This window comes from Sminthopsis crassicaudata, chromosome 2 (genome assembly GCF_048593235.1).
Source record: "Sminthopsis crassicaudata isolate SCR6 chromosome 2, ASM4859323v1, whole genome shotgun sequence".
Classification (NCBI taxonomy): domain Eukaryota; kingdom Metazoa; phylum Chordata; class Mammalia; order Dasyuromorphia; family Dasyuridae; genus Sminthopsis; species Sminthopsis crassicaudata.
Window position 1 is genome coordinate 279,365,120 of NC_133618.1, and position 19,883 is coordinate 279,385,002.

The window sequence follows — 19,883 nt, forward strand, 5'->3', positions numbered from 1 at the left end:
TTAAATCTATGGAGAAGGAAAGAATTCATGACCAAAAAAGGGATAGAGCATATTATAAAATAAAAATTAAATAATTTTGATTATGTTAAATTAAAAATTTTGCATAAAGAAAACTAATGCAAGATTAGAAGAAAAATAGAAAGCAGGGAAACAATCTTTACAGTAAATGTCTCTGATAAAGAGCTCATTTCTTAAATATATAGAGAACTGAGTCAAATTTAAAAAAGAATAAAGCCATTTTCCATTTGATAAATGGTCAAAGTATATGAGCAGACAACAGTTTTCAGGTGAAGAAAGCAAGCTATCTGTGGTCATATGAAGAAGTATTCTAAATCACTTTTGATTAGGGAAATGTAAATTAAAACAATTCCAAGTTCTCATCTCCTACTTAAGAGATTAGCTTATATGACAAAAAAGAAAAATGATAAATGTTAGAGAGGATCCGAGAAAATTGGGACACCAGTGCACTAATAATGGAGCGGTGAACTGATCCAAACATTCTTGAAAGCAATTTGATACTATTCCCAAAGGGCAATCAAAATGTGCATATGCTTTGATCTAGCAATACCACTACTAAATTTATATCCAAAAGAGATCATTTTTTAAAAAGGCAAAAGGATCTACATGTACAAATATAATTATAGCTATTATTTTTGTAGTAGCAAACTATTAGAAACTGAGGGGATGCCCAAAAATTGGGAAATGGCTAAACAAATTGTGGTATAGGAATGTAATTGAATACTATTGTGCAGTAAGAAATGATGAGCAGATTTCAGAAAGACTTGGAGAGAGTACTGATGCAAAATGAAATAAGCAGAATCATAAAAGGATTGTAGACAGTATCAGCAACCTTGTATGATGATCAACTATAAATAGTTTAGCCCTTCTCAGCAACTCAACAATCCAAGATAAGTACAAAGGACCCATGATGGAAAATACTATCCACATCCACATATAGAACTGATGGACATTGAATGCAGATCAAAGCATACATTTTGGCTGTATTGTTTTGGTTTTTTCCTTTTGATCTGTTTCTTCTTTTTACAACTGTGATGAATATAGAAATATGTTTTATATAATTGAACATATATGCCTATTATGCTTACCATTATTTTGGAAGAGGGGAGGGAAGGAAGGAGGGACAAAAATCTGCAACTCAAAAATTTTGTAAAAATGAATGCCAAAAATTATCATGATATACAATTGGGAAAAATAAAATACTATTAAAATTTACTAAGAATTAATTCAATAAGTAGTTGTTAGCTTTTATTTAAAAACATGATATAAATCTTAAAACTAGAAAGATAATAAATACTAATGAATAGATCATCTTTTATAGCTGACTTCATCTTCTTAGAGTAATGTGCACAAAGATGTCTCTTTAAGCAAGTAAAATTCTAAGAAATCATTTCTCTATGTTGAAAAAAACATTCTATCACTCTCATTTCCTTTCATCTAAATAATCCTGAAAGCTTCCTTAATTTGCTCCATGGCTCTTTGCCATAATGAGAGACCCCAACAAGACTTTAGGAATAAAAATTTCTTCATGTCACAAAGAACTCCCCCATCCTATATTTCATGTGTAGCAATTTAATCACAAATAAACATAAAGTTTTAAATTTTACCTGAAACAGGAATATTCTGAGAGACTGATAATTGCACATCTCCTGTTCCTGGTGGCATGTCAATAACTAAATAGTCCAGCTGACCCCAGTCTACCTATAAACCGAAATAACAAAGAAGTTAAATGACAGTAGTATATAGTAGCTTAGAAAAGCTTAGTGAAATTAATTGTGGTAGTCCATAGCTACTAAAGAAAATAATGGCAAATGATTTGCCACCCCTTTCACAGCTTGCCATTATTGAATGGTCAGGAGGAATTTCCAAATGGCTCCATGTACTTCTATTTCATCAAACACATCATAATTGAAAAAATATGGTCTTTCAAAAAGCCACTTTTTTTTTGGTGGTTCCTGATTTTCAATAGGGGGACAATGGTATAAATTTAAAGAGGGAAATTTACTTAGAAAGATAATATTGCAAATAACTTTTTTTAAAAAAAGATGGAAGGTAAACATCTTTCAAGACACTTAAATATTAATGTTTCCATTCTCAAATGGTAATTTTCCATTTCTCAAATGGTAAGCTGTAGAGAAATGCCAGGGGTAAGAGAATATCATAGCCAGCACTATGGATACAAATTGTTCCCATTTATATAGCACTCTTTGGTTCCTAAAGTACTTTATTCAGTAAAACCCAATGAGTGAGGTAATGCTAGAACAAGGATTATTATCCCCTTTAACCTACTGAGAAAACTGGGACCCAGAGCAATAAAGTGATTTGACCACTTTGACAATTACTACCTATGTGATTCTGAACAAAAAACAGACATACTTCAACTTTCCCCTATGTAAAGTGACAGGGCTGAATTGCATGGCTTCTAGGGGACCTTCCATTTCTGGATTTATTAAAAATAGCATTGTTCTAGTTATTCCCTAAGATCAAAAATCACTTTTTTTCTCATATTCTAGTATAATAATAATAACAATAATGACCAGTATTATCAAACTCATAGAAATAAGGACTACTAAACCATATATAAGAATCCTTACAGGCTGCATATTGATTTAAAAAAATACCTGTTAACATTAACTATATTTTATAGTTTTTTAATTTATTTTGTTGAATTCTTCCCAGGCATGTTTTAATCTGGTAAAAGGCCACTTTGGATTATTAGTGTGTTTGATACTAGTCTAGAATGCCTGAACTTAAATTAAAATGAAAACTCAGTAATTATATTTTCTAAGGTAAAATTCTATCTTTTGCAAGAAGCCTTTTCCAATCTCTCTTAATTCCTTTGAGATTATCTCCAATTTATCCTGTATAGATCTTGTTTGTTCACAGTAAGTTACATGTTTTCTTTTTTTTTGTTTGCTTGTTTGTTTGTTTTTTGTTTTTTGTTTTTCCTGAGGCTGGGGTTAAGTGACTTGCCCAGGGTCACACAACTAGGAAGTGTTAAGTGTCTGAGACCAGATTTGTACTCAGGTCCTCCTGAATTCAAGGCTGGTGCTCTATCCACTGCGCCACCTAGCTGCCCCCCAGTTACATGTTTTCTTCCCCCATTAGCTTATAAACTTCTTAAGAGAAGGAACTATTTTTGCCTTCCTGTTGTACCCTGTTTTGCATAGTGCCTGGAACATTATAGGAATTTTAACTTTTCTGTTAGTATATTGTAGCATTGTCATTAATTGAAATATGAAAAAGAAAAAAAAGACTTAAATTACAACAAAATAGAACATACCAGACCATAGAGAAACAAAAAGTAATCCTTAAATGACATTAAAGAAAATATTAATGTATCAGCATTATTGGTGGAACTGTGAATGGATCCAACCATTCTGGAAAGCAATTTGGAACTATGCTCAAAAAGTTATCAAACGGTGCATACTCTTTGACCCATCAGTGTTACTACTGGGCTTATATTCAAAAGAGATCTTAAGGAAGGGGAAGGGACCCACATGTACAAAAATGTTTTTGTAATGGCAAATAAATCATCATCAGTTGGAGAATGGCTGATTAAGTTATAGTAAATGAATATTGTAGAATATTATTGCTCTGTAAGAAACGACCAGCAGGATGATTTCAGAAAGGCCTAGAGAGACCTACATGAACTGTTGCTAAATGAAATGAGCAGGACCAGGATATCATTATACAAGGAAACAACAAGACTATATGACAATCAAGTCTGATGGATGCGGCTCTTCAACATTGAGATGATTCAAACCAGTTCCACTTTTTCAGTGACAAAGAGAGCCATCTACACTCAGGGAGAGAACTGTGGAACTGAGTGTAGAACCCAACATACCATTCTCAGTCTTTCTGTTGTTGTTTACTTGCATTATGTTTTCTTTCTCACTTTTTCTTTTTCTTCCTTCTTGATCTGATTTTTCTTATGCAACAAGATAACTGTATAAATATGTATACACATATTGGATCTAACATGTATTTCAACATATTTAACATATATTGGACTACCTTCCAGCTAAGAGAGTAGGTGAGGGGAAAGAGGGGAACAAAAGATTTTGCAAGGATCAATGGTGAAAAAATTACCCATGCATATGCTTTGTAAATAAAAAGCTTTAATAAAAAATATTAATGTATCAGTATAGATAGCACTTTTAAATTTATTATCTCAGTACTATTTTATGCCATCTGGCAGATAGTAGGCACCTAAATTTTTGTTGTTTGATTAATTGGTTGATTGTGTGAGGTATCTACTTATCTATATACTGTAGTGTAGAAAAACCACTCAGCCTGGAATGAAATCAGATCCCACTACTGACATTATGTGTATGAATTTGGACATTTCACTTAAATTCCAAAATTCAGTTTTCCTATCTCTTAGACTTGAGAAACTCTAATGTTCTTTATACTCCTAAATAAATCTCTGGTCTTAAATCTACTAAATCTTAATTATCTATAATCCATATATATATATGTAGATATAAACATTAGCATATACACACATACTGTTGCATTCTAGTTTTCAGAACCCAATTTCATTGTTATAAACTATAATACTTAGTATACCTTAAAAGGCCCTGATATGATGAATATGAATGGACTTCATTTTCAGTACAGAGCACTAGGCTCAGAAAATAGGTACGAAAAGCAATGTATTCCAATGCCTATGGCCTATTAAACTATTTCAAAAAGTAATTTTTTAAAAAGTATCATTTTCATTTTATATTGACTGAATTTCATCAAAATTGCTCCCCAAAAGGAACTTCCTTTAGGGTAATTGGTTTCTAAAAGCTGCTACTTTTTGCACAGAAATATCCTGGTACTGGCAGACTAATGTGCCTCTGTGCTTCAGGGAACATCAAGTGACTGGCGCCAACAAGATATCATTGTTGTTCCTTGGCATTTAATCATATTTATCTGTTTGGCTCCAGCTTCTGCCTCGTTAAAAAAGTCAAGGCCCCATGGAACCCAAAATATTCCTTTGTTCCAGCAATTATCTCCTGATTTTAAAATATAGGAGTAAAGAGAACAACTTAGCTCCAGTCAACTTTCATTAATACTGAACTACATTGGTTGCCAAAAAACCTCAGATTTTTAAAAAGGTGAACAGAAAAATAGTGCTTCTAATATAATTTGAAGTCTCCCCAGATCCTGCTTATCTTTTTGCTTACTCATATAAATTAGATTTTACTAATCATATAAGAATTAAGTATCAAAGAAAATAAATCATTTTAGCTACTATAAAGTTTTCAAGAAGTCAAAATTTCTTATGAAGAAACTGGAAAAGTATGGATAGCTAGAAATATTCAAGCTAATAATGCAGGGAAGATTTTTAAATGAAAGTTTCTATTTTTTTTTTTTACTTTACTTCTCATTTATTTTAAACTATTTGTTATTTTGAAGTCTTCAAATCAAAAAAAAATTTTAAAAAGCTCAAAATAAAAAAGAAGCCACAGTTTAACCTTATTTTAACCCTTATGATTTCTTTTCCACATTTTTCTTCAATAAATTTTTGTACCTCTTTTTCAATTTGTCTAATTCTGCTTTTTAAGAAATTATTTTAATCAGCAAATTTTTATATTTATTTTTCCATTTAAAAATTTTGGTATTTTTTAGATTTTGTTCTCTTCAATATTTTTGTGCCTCTTACCAAACTTGTCTTTTCATAATTTTCTATCTTTGCTTTCATTTCTTTAATTTTTTTCTCTACTATTCTTACCTGATTTTGAAAAATCTTTTTTTAACTGAAAAATTTTTGTCGGATTTATGTCCAGTTCACCTTTTTTTTCCCCTTGAGGCTTTCCTTATAGTTGTTTTGACTTCATAATCTTTTTCTGAATTTGTGTCTTGATCTTTCTTGTAACTACAGTGACATTTTATGTTAAATTCATTTATCACTGCTTGCTCATTTTCCCATCCTATTTTTTGATTTGGAATTTTTTTTTTAAATGTTGGCCTCTGTTCCCAGTGTGGGAAGAAGAGAGAGAAGGGACTGATCTTTAGCTTTTAAACTTTTGTTGTTGTTGTTGTAGCACCTTGTTTTTATTTGGGGTTTTACACATCAGTCCTAGATCTTTGCAGAAATAGGTATGATTTTTTAAAAATTATTTAACCTTTTCATCCAAAAATTTGAATCCCACATTCTATCCCTCCTTCCCATTCCTCCCTGAGATGATATAAAAATATCATGCTTCAGTCTGTAATTAAACAATATCAGTTTTTTTCTCTGGAGAACAGTATGTTTCATTATCAGTCGTTTGAGTTTGTCCTAGATCACCATATTACACAGAATACCTAAAGCTTCAGGCTTTTTGTCCTACTGTTTTCAGAGTTGGTTCTGAATGTTTAGAAGCTTTCATTGCTTCTAAGAAGGTGCAATCTGGTGAGAGGTATGGTCATTGTTCTTTTGGTCTTTAATGAGGACCATATCTAGGAAGCGCCTCTGATCCCTTGAGATTCCAACGGATAATTCTCCTCAGAGTTCCTCCAACTTTTGGGACTGGAAATGATACTGTTCCCCAAGGTTCCAGATGCCTTGGGGCTGGAAGTGAAACTGCCCCTCAGGGCTTCCACTCCCTCTGGATTTAAAGTTCTCCTGCCACTCCTGAAATGTGATCCAGGAGAAGATAAAGTCAATTAAGTTTCCAAATAGCATCTAGGTCTGTGTCCAATGCTACTAGTTGCCAGATTCTCTTACCATCTCTAGTTGCTGCTGCTTCTCTCTCTACCACTTGGTCTTACCACTGCATTTCATCCATATGTCTCCAGCCCAGCCTCCTCCCCTGTGTCACAGAACTCTCTTTCCAATCTTCCATGTTATTTTGGGCTGGAAGAATGGCTCACTATGAGTTTTTATTGGCTCTGCCACTCCACAATTTGACTTGAGTTCCAAGTTGTTTGGAGAATGATGGGAGATATTGTTTGAGTAACTTCTCTATGTCATCCTCTTAACCATGCCCTCACTTTCTGTATTTATAAAACGAGGGAGCTGGACTAGAAGGGATCTGAGGCCCTTTAAAACTCTATATCTATGATTCTATGTTCACCCCTTGTAAAAGCAGAAAAGAGCCTGTTAAATCACAGCATTTAAGGGTCAGAAGGGACCATTAACAGGCCTCTAATCCAACCCTTTCATTTTTCATTGAAGAAGCTGAAGCCCAGAAAAATGATTACATTTCCTTAAGATTACATTACTATTTAATAATAGAGTTAGCACTGGAATTCAAGTCTTCTATACATATATAAAAATGTCTCCATTTGTAAAATATTTTACCACTTTGTAAGATAACATATTATAGTCTGAAATTCATGTAGCTGTTTTTTGTACTTATTGACAGAAAGGGTGAATTTTTTGATTCCTAATTTTATGATTTTAAATAAAAACAAATACCACCTAATTAACTTAACCTAATGGCAGTTTAGAAAGTGCATTTAATAACAAAATAACTTCTTTAAAATTGACACTGAAGTACTTTTACAGAAAATGAAATATACCAAATGAAAATCTGATTTCTAGAATTTAAGGTCAAAACACACACACACACACACACACACACACACACACACACACACACTAGTCCAAAAGCAGCCTTTTTAGAGCCCCATTAAAACCATATATAGTTTATTCTTGGCAACATTATATAGCCTGAGTTGTTTCATTCCCCCAAATTTATATCATGTCAAAGGTTATTCTACCTTGGCCCCTTTTTTCCAATGCATCAACCATCTAATAATTCAAGACATTTTTAATTCGGGGGGGGGGGGGCAGGGCTACATAGTTATAGCAGGGAATTGGTGATAGAAATAGCTAAATGAAGGGGGAAAGTAGGACACGCCCCTATCCACTATCTCTCTTGAGACTTCTGAAAAACTTTTAGAGCTCCCACCCCCTATATGAAATACTGTACTTACAGTTTTAGTACAGTGAAAAAAAAAAATATATATATATATATATAAAAACACAGATTCATATAATTTAACTTCTCTTATATAGTAGTTTCCCGTAGTGTTTACAGTATCATAGACAAAAAAATACCAAATTTGAACTATTTAGTCTAAGTAAATAAGATAGAATCACAATTCCTTTTCATTATATTATAATTTATTTAAAGACAAGGCACATCACTCACTGTTCCATGATACTATAAGAAAGCCTATTATAATATACAGCAAGGGTCACATGGTTACCATGGAAATCTTGATTCTGAAATCCTCAACTTTTTGTTATTAAAATATCATTTTATGTTTCAATATCCTATCATCAAATTCTTATTTCATTTTAAGTCAATGAGGTTCACTCTCCTGCCTAATGTGAATAGAAAATGTTGTATAGATAGCTGTTTGAATTTAAATGAACATGGTATGACATTAAACCAAAGAATGAAAAATAAAATGTTTCAAAAGAAAAATATTATAGTACCTGCATCTTTTTGATCTATTGGTCTTTAAACTGTCTTAATAGATTTTATTCATCAAACTTTTCTTTTGAAAAAAAAATCTATCAAAGAAAAACTAACTGTGAGAAATCATAGCTATATATGCACTTATATTTATGAAGTCATAAGTCATTACAATGTTTTGGATTTAAAATTCATCTTCATTCACTTTTGTAATAAAATCAGAACAGGAATAAGGAACTTGGGCAAAAAGACTGAGAAAAGAACAAACGGCAAGTGGGAGCAAGTGAGACTACAGGCACCTATTTATATAAACTACCTAATATATATTTGTAAGGAATTCACTTCAGAGGAAAACAGAATTCCAGGTGTAGGAATTCACATTTTTCCCTATTAAATTTTATGTTCCTACATTCAGTTCTTCATTCTGGCCTATTGAGATCATTTTGAGGCACGCAGCACCAGAGTTGGAGGGAGGAAAATATGGCAAAATTCCTTTCTCTGACATTTATTGCCTTCATATCCCTGGACAAATCACTCTAATCTTTCTGAGTTTTTAGTAACCTCATCTTTAAAATGGATTTTTAAAATACATATAGTACCTATAGAGTAACATTACTTTAGAGTTCAAATGAGATAGTCTATATCTTTTCTTTCTCTTTATTTTCTGTTACATTTTAAGTTCCAAACTAATTTCCTCCTTCTTTACCCCACATTAGAGAAGGACAACATTTGATACATATTTATAAATATATGTAAAACCATGATTATGTATATTTCTATTTATCAGTTCTTTCTCTGAAGGTAGATAGCATTTTCCTTCATGAGTCCTTTAGAGTTGCTTTGAGTGTTTACAGTGTGCAGAATAACATGGCTTTTCTCAATTATTCTTTGAACAATATTGCTGTTACTGTATATAATGTTCTCTTGGTTCTGCTCATTTCACTTTTCATTATTGCATGCAAGTCTTTCCATGTTTTTTGAAAAATCAGCCAGCTCACCATTTATTTGAAGAACAGTAGTATATTATCACAATCATTTGCCATATCTTGTTTAATTAGCCATTTCCCAGCTGAGGAGTATCCCCTCAATTTCCAATTCATTGATACCACAAAGAGGACTACTATAAATAATTTAAAACATAAAAGTGTTTTCCTTTTCCCTTAAATCAACTTGGGAAATAGGCCTAGTAGTGACATTTCTGAGTCGAAGGATAAACACAATTTTATAAGTCTTTGGACATAATTCCAGTTAACTCTCTAAAATAGTTGAATTACTTCACAATTCTGCCAACAGTGTATTAAGGTTCCAATTTTTCCACATCCTTTCAACATTTGTTATTTCATTTTGTAAATCTTAAAACAATATCTAAATGTCAATTACTGCTATTTGGAGACTGAATGTGTCACAATTTTTATGCATATACTTATCTGTTTAAATGTCCTATCCTCCATCCTGCCCCCAAAACTCAGTAGGTTGTAAGAGCCTTGAGATTCTTGAAGGAAGGGACTACTTTTTGTTTATCTTAGTATTACTAAAGCCTAACCCAATGATTTATACCTAGTATACATTTAACAAATGCTTTTGGTTGGACTAGATCTAAAGTGTTCTTTCCCAATTCATATCATCCAAAAAAATTAATAACCAAGGCATCTAGGTCCCTAATGATAACAATTTATTACTGTTATAATAAATAATATTTATAATAATAAATATGAAAATAATGAATAGACCAGAGTTTTGGAAAGGATAGACCTCTATGCAGATTAAATTTGATCCATAAACTTGGATTTAGTCATTCAATGAACTCCAATTTCATTTAACTATATTTTTAGCTACCTTTCCACATCTTTTCTTATAAGATTATCACCAAAAAAAAAGTGCCAAATGCCTAGCTGAAAAATTATATATACTATGTCTAGAGCATTCCCTTGATTGAATAGTTTATCTAGTCAGAAAATGGATATGAGGTTAAGCCAGCATGACCTGCTGTTCTGTGTTGTCATGTGAGTTCTTGGGGATTATTGTTTTCCTGTCTAAATACATGCAAAGCATCAATTTGCCATCAACAGGGATCCATAGCTTCATTGACACAAAGTCAATTCCAATTAACTCTCTGAGGACAGGGACTCTTTCATTTCAATCTTTGTGGCCACCCTGCTTGGCACAGAGGCTGACACACAATACTCATCTAATAAATCTTTGTTGATTGAAGATTAAGAGGGGAGCAGGGGAAAAGAGTTTTCTGAAAAGATTGATATGGACACACAAAGAATTCATTAAACAACTTTGAAATATAAAGATATCATAGAAGATAGATACAAAAGCATGACATAATAGTATAAGAATAGTATAAAGAGTATTAAAGTTTAGAATGAGTTAGAGCTAAAGAGGAAAGCTAACAAAAAGAAGGGATTTTATCTATATTGAGGAAAGGAAAATAATCAAAAAAGGAAGGGATAGAATTGCTGTTTGGGGCAGTTGAGATAATGATTAACAAGAGAGTTAAACCTGAACTGCTGAATTTTTCTTTATTTTTTTCTCCAAAGAGAATAACCAGGAGACCAAAAAAGGAGAAATAAAATAACTAACAGTGATCTGACAACCAATTTAAATAACAAGAGGGAGAGTACAACTTGCTGTTGATGAATTCAAGTGATCTGGACCAAATGAGCTATTGTCAATGACATTTGAAAGATCATGGAGAATAGGAGTACTACAAAGCTGAAAAGGAGAAAATGTCCTAATTTTTCAACAACAAAAATGTAAGAATAGAATTTGTAAACTATACTTTAGTGAGCATTATTCAAATTCCAGCAAAATTCTTGAATCTATTTGAGATAGTTAGTGACCATCTAGACAAGGAAGAGATGATTTCATCAAAGATTGATCATGCTAAAGTTAATTTTACTTACTTTTTTTTTTAATAAGATGACTAAACTAGTACATCAGGGATGAATACTATAGATAATATTTGTCTAGTTTTCCACAAAATATTTGACAAAGTATCTCATATTATCTTTGTGAAAAAGCTGGAAAGATGTGGGCTAGACCAGTGGTGTAAAATTCAAAGAGAAAGAGGGACACTAAACTCCTGGGTAGTGTATTACCTTAGAACATTATATGTTAACATTATCTGCTTTTACTGCATTTTTGTTTCTTTTGTTAAATATTTCCCAATTATATTTTAATCTGGTTCCTATAACACTTGGGAGGATTGTGGGCCATACAGATATATTTGACACTTCTAGGCTAAACAATGGATTTTGAATAAAATAATGAATTGCCAAATACATAAAATAGTCATTAACAGTTCAGGTTCACAGGGAAATAAATCTCTATTATAGATTTGGAACCCAATGTATGGCCCCATGAAATGGGCTGGACCCTCTGCTAGTTTTCTCAATAATTTGGATAAAGGCCTAAGTCATTCTTATTAGATTTTTAGATGACATAAAACTGGGAGGGAAAGCTAACTAATAGATGACATACTCCAAAAATCTTTTGACAAGTTAGAATACTGAAGTAATCTAATAAAGCAAAAATTAATGGGGACAAGTCAAAAGTCTTTCACAGAAGTTCAAAAAATTGACTTCACATGAAAAGGATGAAGATAGTCTAAAGATGATCTGGGGGGTTTAGTGAACTGCAAACTTTATGTGATTCAAACGTGATTCAGCAGACAAAAAAGCTGACATAATCCTGAGTTGCACTAAGATCAGCCTTGCTTCCATAGCTGTTAAGAAAGTGATAGTCTTACTGTATCCAGCCCTAAAAAGCATCCATTTGGAGAATTGTGTTCAGATCCAGAAATCACAATGTAGCAAAGACAATGAAAAACGGGAGAGCATAGAGAGGATGGAGATCTGAATGGCAAAGTAATTCAAGCCCATGCAGCTGGGAAATCATTTACGCCAGTGATCTATGGAATGCCCTGGCTACACAGGTAAAGATGTACTTGTGTTTTCTGATTCTGTCAAATCCATTCACACAATCTGCCATAAATGCTTCTCAGAAGTTCTACCCAGCACAGTATAAGTTTTCCTCTGGGTCTTATAATATTTTGTGGATATCAGTGTGACCCGACCTACCTCCTGCTCTGGTCATATATGTCCTTGAGAGTGTCTTTTGTGCTATTTATTATACACAAGTAGTCACTGGTAATATGCTGCAGTCTGCTCACACACACCAGATGTCTTTCTATTTACGCTTACAAAGTGCTTAGCCTGGCACATAGAAGCTGCTGCCTGGCATGAAGTAAGCACTTAATAAATGCTTATTGACTGACTGATTGACTTCTAAGATTGTGATATTTATGGCCATAAACATTACTTGGAGAAGACTACTGTTAAGAAGATAGGATTTGGTGGAAGGAATCAGCTCAGAATCACTGAAAGATTACAATTTCCCAAACATAATTCAGCATACATTCTTCCTCTTATCTAATTCTTATTGTCCATGTACAAGGCCTATCCAAGCAAGATGCATGCATTGACTAACCAACTCACAGAATCACCAAGTTTGTTCTATATTTTGATAAATTCAAAGCTCGGAGGACATCTAGTCCAATCCAGGTTTGAAAAAGGATCACCTCTCCAATATAAGAGTCAAGGTACAGCACTAGGGCTCTCAATCGATATTATATGGGTATCTAGCCTAGGTAATAGTATTCTGGAATCAGCTCTTATTGGCCCATGAGTACCAATTGTTAAATTTTCATTGTAAGCCCTGATACCTCTGAAATCAGCAAGTTTTCTGGATTGTCTAACTTAGGCAAGTGATGTAGAAAATGTAAACAGTGAAAACTACATTTGCACTTTTTCCCCCTTTGGAGAATTATTTGTTAACCCCCTAGGTCTAAGTATTTGGGTGGTCTGGTGAGACAGAATGCTAGATTTGGAATCAGAAAGACAGTATTTCAAATTCTGTCTTAAGACATTCAATAGCTATATAATTTTAGGCAAGTCATTTAACCTCTCCCAGCCTCAACTTACTTATCTGTAAAATAGAGATAATCCTAGCACCTTCCTTACAGATGTATTGTGAGGAGGATTAAATGAAATAATATATGTATATATAATACATAATACATATAAAGTACTTTGTAAATCTTAAGGCATTATATAAATGCTAGCTAACTATTATTATTATCCATTATCCCTATGCTCTGGGATAAGAAAACTGGCCAGAGGATGTGGACCCAAGAAGACCTGAGTTGAACTTCTACTCCATACATGACTACATCACTATGGACAAAATACTTAAATTCTCTATACCTTGGTCATCTCTCTAAGACAGAGAGAATTTACTGATCTGCACAGAGAGAGAAGTCTGCACACTGGAAGTTCCACATTCTACCCTACAACAATGAAATCATTGATACAAACACAATTAAATATATAACTTCAGGCCATTTACTGCAAAAGTCATCATTGGATATATGCTGCATCCTATTTATAATTTTCAGACAAAACATTTCTGATCTTTAGGACCCAGTAATTTTGATTCTTTGGAGATTGTGCCATTGTGATTCACAGCACTATGACAACACTAAGGGAATACTAGTGTTTTACAGAGTGAGATTTTGTTTCAGAGAGAGAAGCCTGGGGCCACTTCAAGCATTGAGTAATTTCCTAAATTCCCAATCTGGTCAGCTTTCTTCATCTTAATTCAATTTTGTCCACACTCTTTATCATAAAGTGTATTAGCAGAGTTAGTTTTTCAAATAACCAAAAGCCACAAGAAAAAACTTTTTAAAGATCATTTGGCCAGCCTGTCTTAGAGTTATTGCAATGAATATAAGCAAATAGACTACCAGAAAATAATTACAACTTATATCCAACATGTATTAAAAAGAATAAAGAGGAAGCAATGTTTTTCAACATTATTTTTTTCCTTTCTAACAAGCTAGCCATCTTTATATGCATGTATATAAAAGATGGGTAGCGCTCATTAGAAAGGAAAAATAACACTGAACAAGAAGAAAGATGAAACACTATGGCATGCAATTATAAGAGCTTTTATATGATCCAAAAAAAACTTAATGCTAAGAAATGGTAATTGAATAATAAAATAACAAAATAAACTAGGGGGGAAGGCAATCATGACAATTAGGGGACCAGAAGAATCCAGAAACTGTTTCAACAAATAAACTCTAGAAGTCATTGCCAACTAGAGAAACATGACAGTCAAAGGCAATGCCAAGTTAGACCATAAATTTATTTGCAAAATCTTGCTATGAATAGAGGACAATTATGAACTCTGTCACTTTCTTAAATCACCAAATCATAGCAGAAAGAAAAATGAGTTTGCAGAAATCTTGGGGGAAGACCCAATTAAGCCACAAGTATTTAAAGATGAAACTGGAAGGAAGAAAATAGAAGTGGGGAAATGAAAGCATTCTTTAATGTATATAAACAAGGTATTTTAACAGTAACATGCAATTTGGATTATAGAACTCTATATGGATTTTTTTAAAAAAGAGTTACATTTCTATATTCTATATATACTCTCTCTGTTTTTCTATGTATGTATATGTAACTATATTATAGCTATCAAAAATTAGGAGTCTGTAAAAGGTCAAGATGTATGTAAAAATAGACAAGAACATTAGGAAGGTCATGGGCTGGAAATACAGTATCAAATCTAGTTCTATCACTGATTCTTCCTGTGATCTTAGACAAGTTATTTACCTTTTCTTTTCCATAGGTTCCTTCTCATGATAGGGAAGTAATACATGCCCTTTCTGTTTCATAGAACGATTGCAAGGTTAAGCCGAGAGATGGATAGAGAAGCATTTCACTGTTGTGACTCAAGTATGGGTCCCTTTTGATGCTTATTACTGTAGTAGCCTCAAATTAGGTTTCTATTCCGCTAACCTTAGTTACTGTTGTTTATTCATTTTTCAATCATGTCTGATCCTTCTTGGCTCTATTTGGGTTTTCTGTGGCAAAAATACTAGAATATTTTGCCATTTCCTTCTCCAGATCATTTTACATATGAGGAAACTGAGGCAAATAGTTAAGTGACTTGTCCAGAGTCACACAGAAAGGAACTGTCTAAGGCTAGATTTGAACTCAGGTCTTCTTCCTCACTCCAAGCCTGGCACTATATCTACATTGCCACTTACCTTCCCAAGATTTCTAAGTTGTAGAATCAGGGAAAGATCTAAAAATAGAGCAGCTTGGTGTGGTCTGGCACCACTTTTACTCATTTAATTGTGTCCAACTTTTCATGACCTTATGACCATACTATCCATGGAGTTTTCTTGACAAAAATACTGGAGAGATTTGCCATTTCCCTCTTCCATGAATTAAGGCAAATAGGGGTTAAGTGACTTGTCCAAGATCACACAAGTGTCTCAGCTTTTTATGCATCTCTTAAAATTCTAATCTCAATGCTGTCCTGACCTCCTCAGAAATTCTTTTTCCATTTGAAATACCTTTAAGTTCTAATCAGGACCTATATTCAAGAACAGAAACTTTTTGTTGTTCAGTAATGTCTGGCCCTTCAAGGGATTTTCTTGGCAAAAATGCTGCAGGGGTTTGCCATTTCCTTCTGTAGCTCATTTTACAGATGATGAAACGAGAGCAAATATGATGCCAGTTTACTAACTCTAATTACAGCCTGATCAGGGTCACACAGCTAAGAATATCTGAGACCAGATATGAACTCAGGAAGATGAAATCTTTCTGACTTTACGCCTGATACTCTATCCATTACACCACCTAGTTGACACATGGAAAGAATCTACATCTTAATCTTAGTACTTCTTCCCCAGGGCTAGCACAATGATCTGTTTCTGACAGATATTTAATAAATATTTGTCAAATTGAATGGACAAAGATATAAAATTGCTATATATTAAGAAAAATAATTTAAGTTTTCAATACAACATGTTGCAAAATTTACATTTCTAAATCATCCCATAGTCTTTGTAGGGAAATAGCTATACATTTCTTAGCTTACCAAATATCAAAATCATCTGAACAAGTAATTTTGAAATGCCTTTTCCAGATGTCTGGATGACTCACACACAGATAAATGGATTTTCTTCAGATTAAGGCAGGGAAAACTCTCGAGGATAAAACTAAGCATGAAAATATTCAACTAAAATATAATTTTAGAAATTCTGAAATGACTGAAAATAAGGACCTAGGAAGAAAATTGATAGGATGTTACATCTGGAAAGTGAAAATATAACTCAACACATATTTTAGTGACCCCCTTCTACATTCCCTATTAACATATTTGATAACTGTAAAGTCCAAGATAAAATCATCAATAATTTTACAGCTCAAAATAAGCATCAATATCAGCCATAATTTGTTTCTAATCTGAAACAAAGGCTTTTAAGAAAAAAGATCAGAATAAATAAGAATATGTATGGCTCAGAATTTTTTCCTACCAAATCATACTCAACAACTTACAAGATCCTTCACTCCACTTTTATATTAGAGCTCTTACAACACTTCAGAGGAAATTAAGATTACTAAATTGCAGTGCAGTGAGAAGGAGGTCTGAACTTTAAGTGTTCCATTAAAATAACATCTGTTTCTTCCTTCTCATTTAAGTAGATTGGTCATTACAACTCCACTGGTTCACAACAATTCTGTGCCCTAATGAGTCAATGAATTTGACAAAGCAACTGGAAGCTGTGCTGCAATATATCTGAAAGAGGGACTCCCTTGGATATATATCCTGCTTCTGCTTATAAATGCATTGCAGGATAGTTTTATATATTTAGTTCTCTCTGAAAATCATGACATGAAGCAAGCTAAATTATGATGGAATATAATCTTAATTCAGACAGTATAATTTTATAAACTCCCTCTCTGGACCTCAGTTTCTCACCAATAAAATTGGAAGAGGAATGGTATTCTGAGGAGAGTCATTATATTTTTCTAATATGAAAGTGATACCATTAAACCACTAATAGTGGGGATGGAAAAGAGTGAGGAACTTCGAGTTCACTTAATGATCACAATAATAAAAAAGAAAACACAACATTAAATATATTAATACAATTATGCCAATATAATTCTGATCAATGCAGTTACTAATCATGATATTAGCAACATGATGAAGCACTCCTTCCTTTAATCATGAAATGTAGTGGACTACAGGTACCAAATGAGTCACGTTGTTTTAAGATGTGGCCAATATATGTATTGTTTTGTTCAGCTGCACTTTGTTGTGAGAGAAGCTTCAATTTGTGTGAAAATAAAAAGAGGCATTGGGAAATGCCAAGGATGTTTAAAAGAGATAGAATCAATAAAATATTTTTAAAGTGTCATTTGTGCCTCACAGATTATGATGCCAGTTTACTAACTCTAAACAGCCGGATCAGTCTTCATTGTCAATGTCAGCCATGAACCTCCAGGGCAGTCAAATTATAGTCCAGAAAAAATCTCCATCTCTTACCCCCGTTTTCCATCCCCACAAATACTCTCTCTCCCTCAGCTATAAGATATTATTTTGTACTATATGACAAATGCATATTTTTGCTGCAAAATTTCAAATAGTAAGTATTAAATATTTAATGGAAAGTTGATAGTTCTACTTAGGGAAGTAGAATTCTTTGCCCATAGTCATTGGAAATCAAAATAAGACTTGTAATCATGTGTAGTAAACAGCAGACTGCATATTGCTTGAGGGTGAAGGAGTAATAACTAGTTTAAGAGAACCTTATTCTTTCTCAGATAATAAGAGAACCTTACTCTTTCTCAGATAATAAGTCAAGACTATGTTACATAAAAACATAAAAAATAAAATAAAGACATATCTTAATCCTACTCCACAAAAGCAGCTGATTTCACCTTGAAATTTTGTCCCATTTTCCTAAAGCATCACAATAATTTATGCTAATGTAAATTGTCTATAAAGTGTAACAGTATTGGGATAAGAACACCACTTTACACACAGGTTTTTTTTTAAAACTATCTCACCATTTTTCAACCATGGTTTTCTTCAGACCTCATAGTTCACGGTAACATTACAGTGATTATGATAACTTTGTACATATGTATGATTTGCAGTTTACAAAGTGCTTTCACATACATTATCAATTTAATCTTCATGACAATCTTGTGAAAGAAGTGATACAGGTATCATTATCCCCATTTTGCTACAGAAGAAACAGGCTTAGAAAGGTTAAAAGGCTTGTCCAAAGTCACATAATTTGTAAATGGAGGTGCCAGGGCTAGGAACCATATATTTTTTTAACATTTCATATAAACTTTTATTTTTTAAAGCTTTTTATTTTCAAAACATATGCATGGATATTTTATCAACACTGACCCTTGCATAGCCTTGTGTTTCAGATTTACCCCTCCTTTCCCCACTCCTTCCTCTAAATAGCAAACAATCCAATATATGTTATACACATTTAAAAAATGTTAAATCCAATATGTATGAACATGTTTATACAATTCTCTTGCTGCACAAGAAAAATCAGATCAAAAAGGGGAAAAAATGAGAAAGAAAACAAAGCGCAAGCGAACAACAACAAAAATAGTGAGAATGTTATATTGGGATCCACATTCAGTGCTTAGAGACCTCTTTTTGGGTTCATTTCTCTCTTCATCACAAGATCATTGGAACTGGCATTAATCATCTCACTGCTGGAAAGAGTCACATTCATAAGAATTGATCATCATATAATATTGATGGTTGCTGTGTACAATGATCTCCTGGTTCTGCTCAATTCACTTAGTATCAGTTCATGTAAGTCTCTCCAGGCCTTTTTGAAATCATCCTGTTGATTGTTTCTTATGGAACAATAATATTCCATAATATTCACATACCGTCACTTATTCAGCCATTCTCCAACTGATGGGCATCCTCTCAGTTTCCAGTTTCTTGTCACTACAAAGAGGACTGCCACAAACATTTTTGCACATACAGGTTCCTTTCCTTCCTTTAAGATCTCTTTGGGTTTTAAGCCCAGTAGAAACACTGCTGGATCAAAGGGTATGCACAGTTTGATAACTGTTTGAGCATAGTTCCAAATCATTCTCCAGAACAACTGGATGTATTCATAATTCCACCAACAATGTATCAGTGTCCCAGTTTTCCCACATCCCCTCCAACATTCATCATTATCTTTTCCTGTCATCTTAGCCAATCTAAAAAGTGTGTAGTAGTATCTCAAAGTTGTCTTAATTGCATTTCTCTAAACAATAGTGATTTAAAGCACTTTTTCATATGATTATAGTTTTAATTTCATCTGAAAATTGTCTGTTCATATCCTTTGACCATTTATCAATTGTAGAATGGATTCAATTCTTATAAATTTGAGTCAATTCTCTATATATTTTAGAAAATGAGGCTTTTATCAGAACCTTTAAATGTAGAAATGTTTTCCCAATTTATTGCTTCCTTTCTTATCTGAATTAGTTTTATTTGTTTAAAAAAAAAAACTTTTTAACTTAATAAAATCAAAATTATATATTTGATGTTCAA

The 19,883-nt window shown here is 32.9% G+C and overlaps 1 protein-coding gene across 1 annotated transcript in view; it reads right to left on the reverse strand.

Moving 5' to 3' along the window:
- Positions 1-19,883, reverse strand: part of NUBPL (NUBP iron-sulfur cluster assembly factor, mitochondrial) — a 313,921-nt gene that overhangs the window by 100,127 nt on the left and 193,911 nt on the right. The window contains exon 7 of the mRNA XM_074289555.1: positions 1,626-1,719. Coding sequence (XP_074145656.1) covers positions 1,626-1,719 — 94 coding nt within the window. The remainder of the gene's footprint in view (positions 1-1,625; positions 1,720-19,883) is intronic.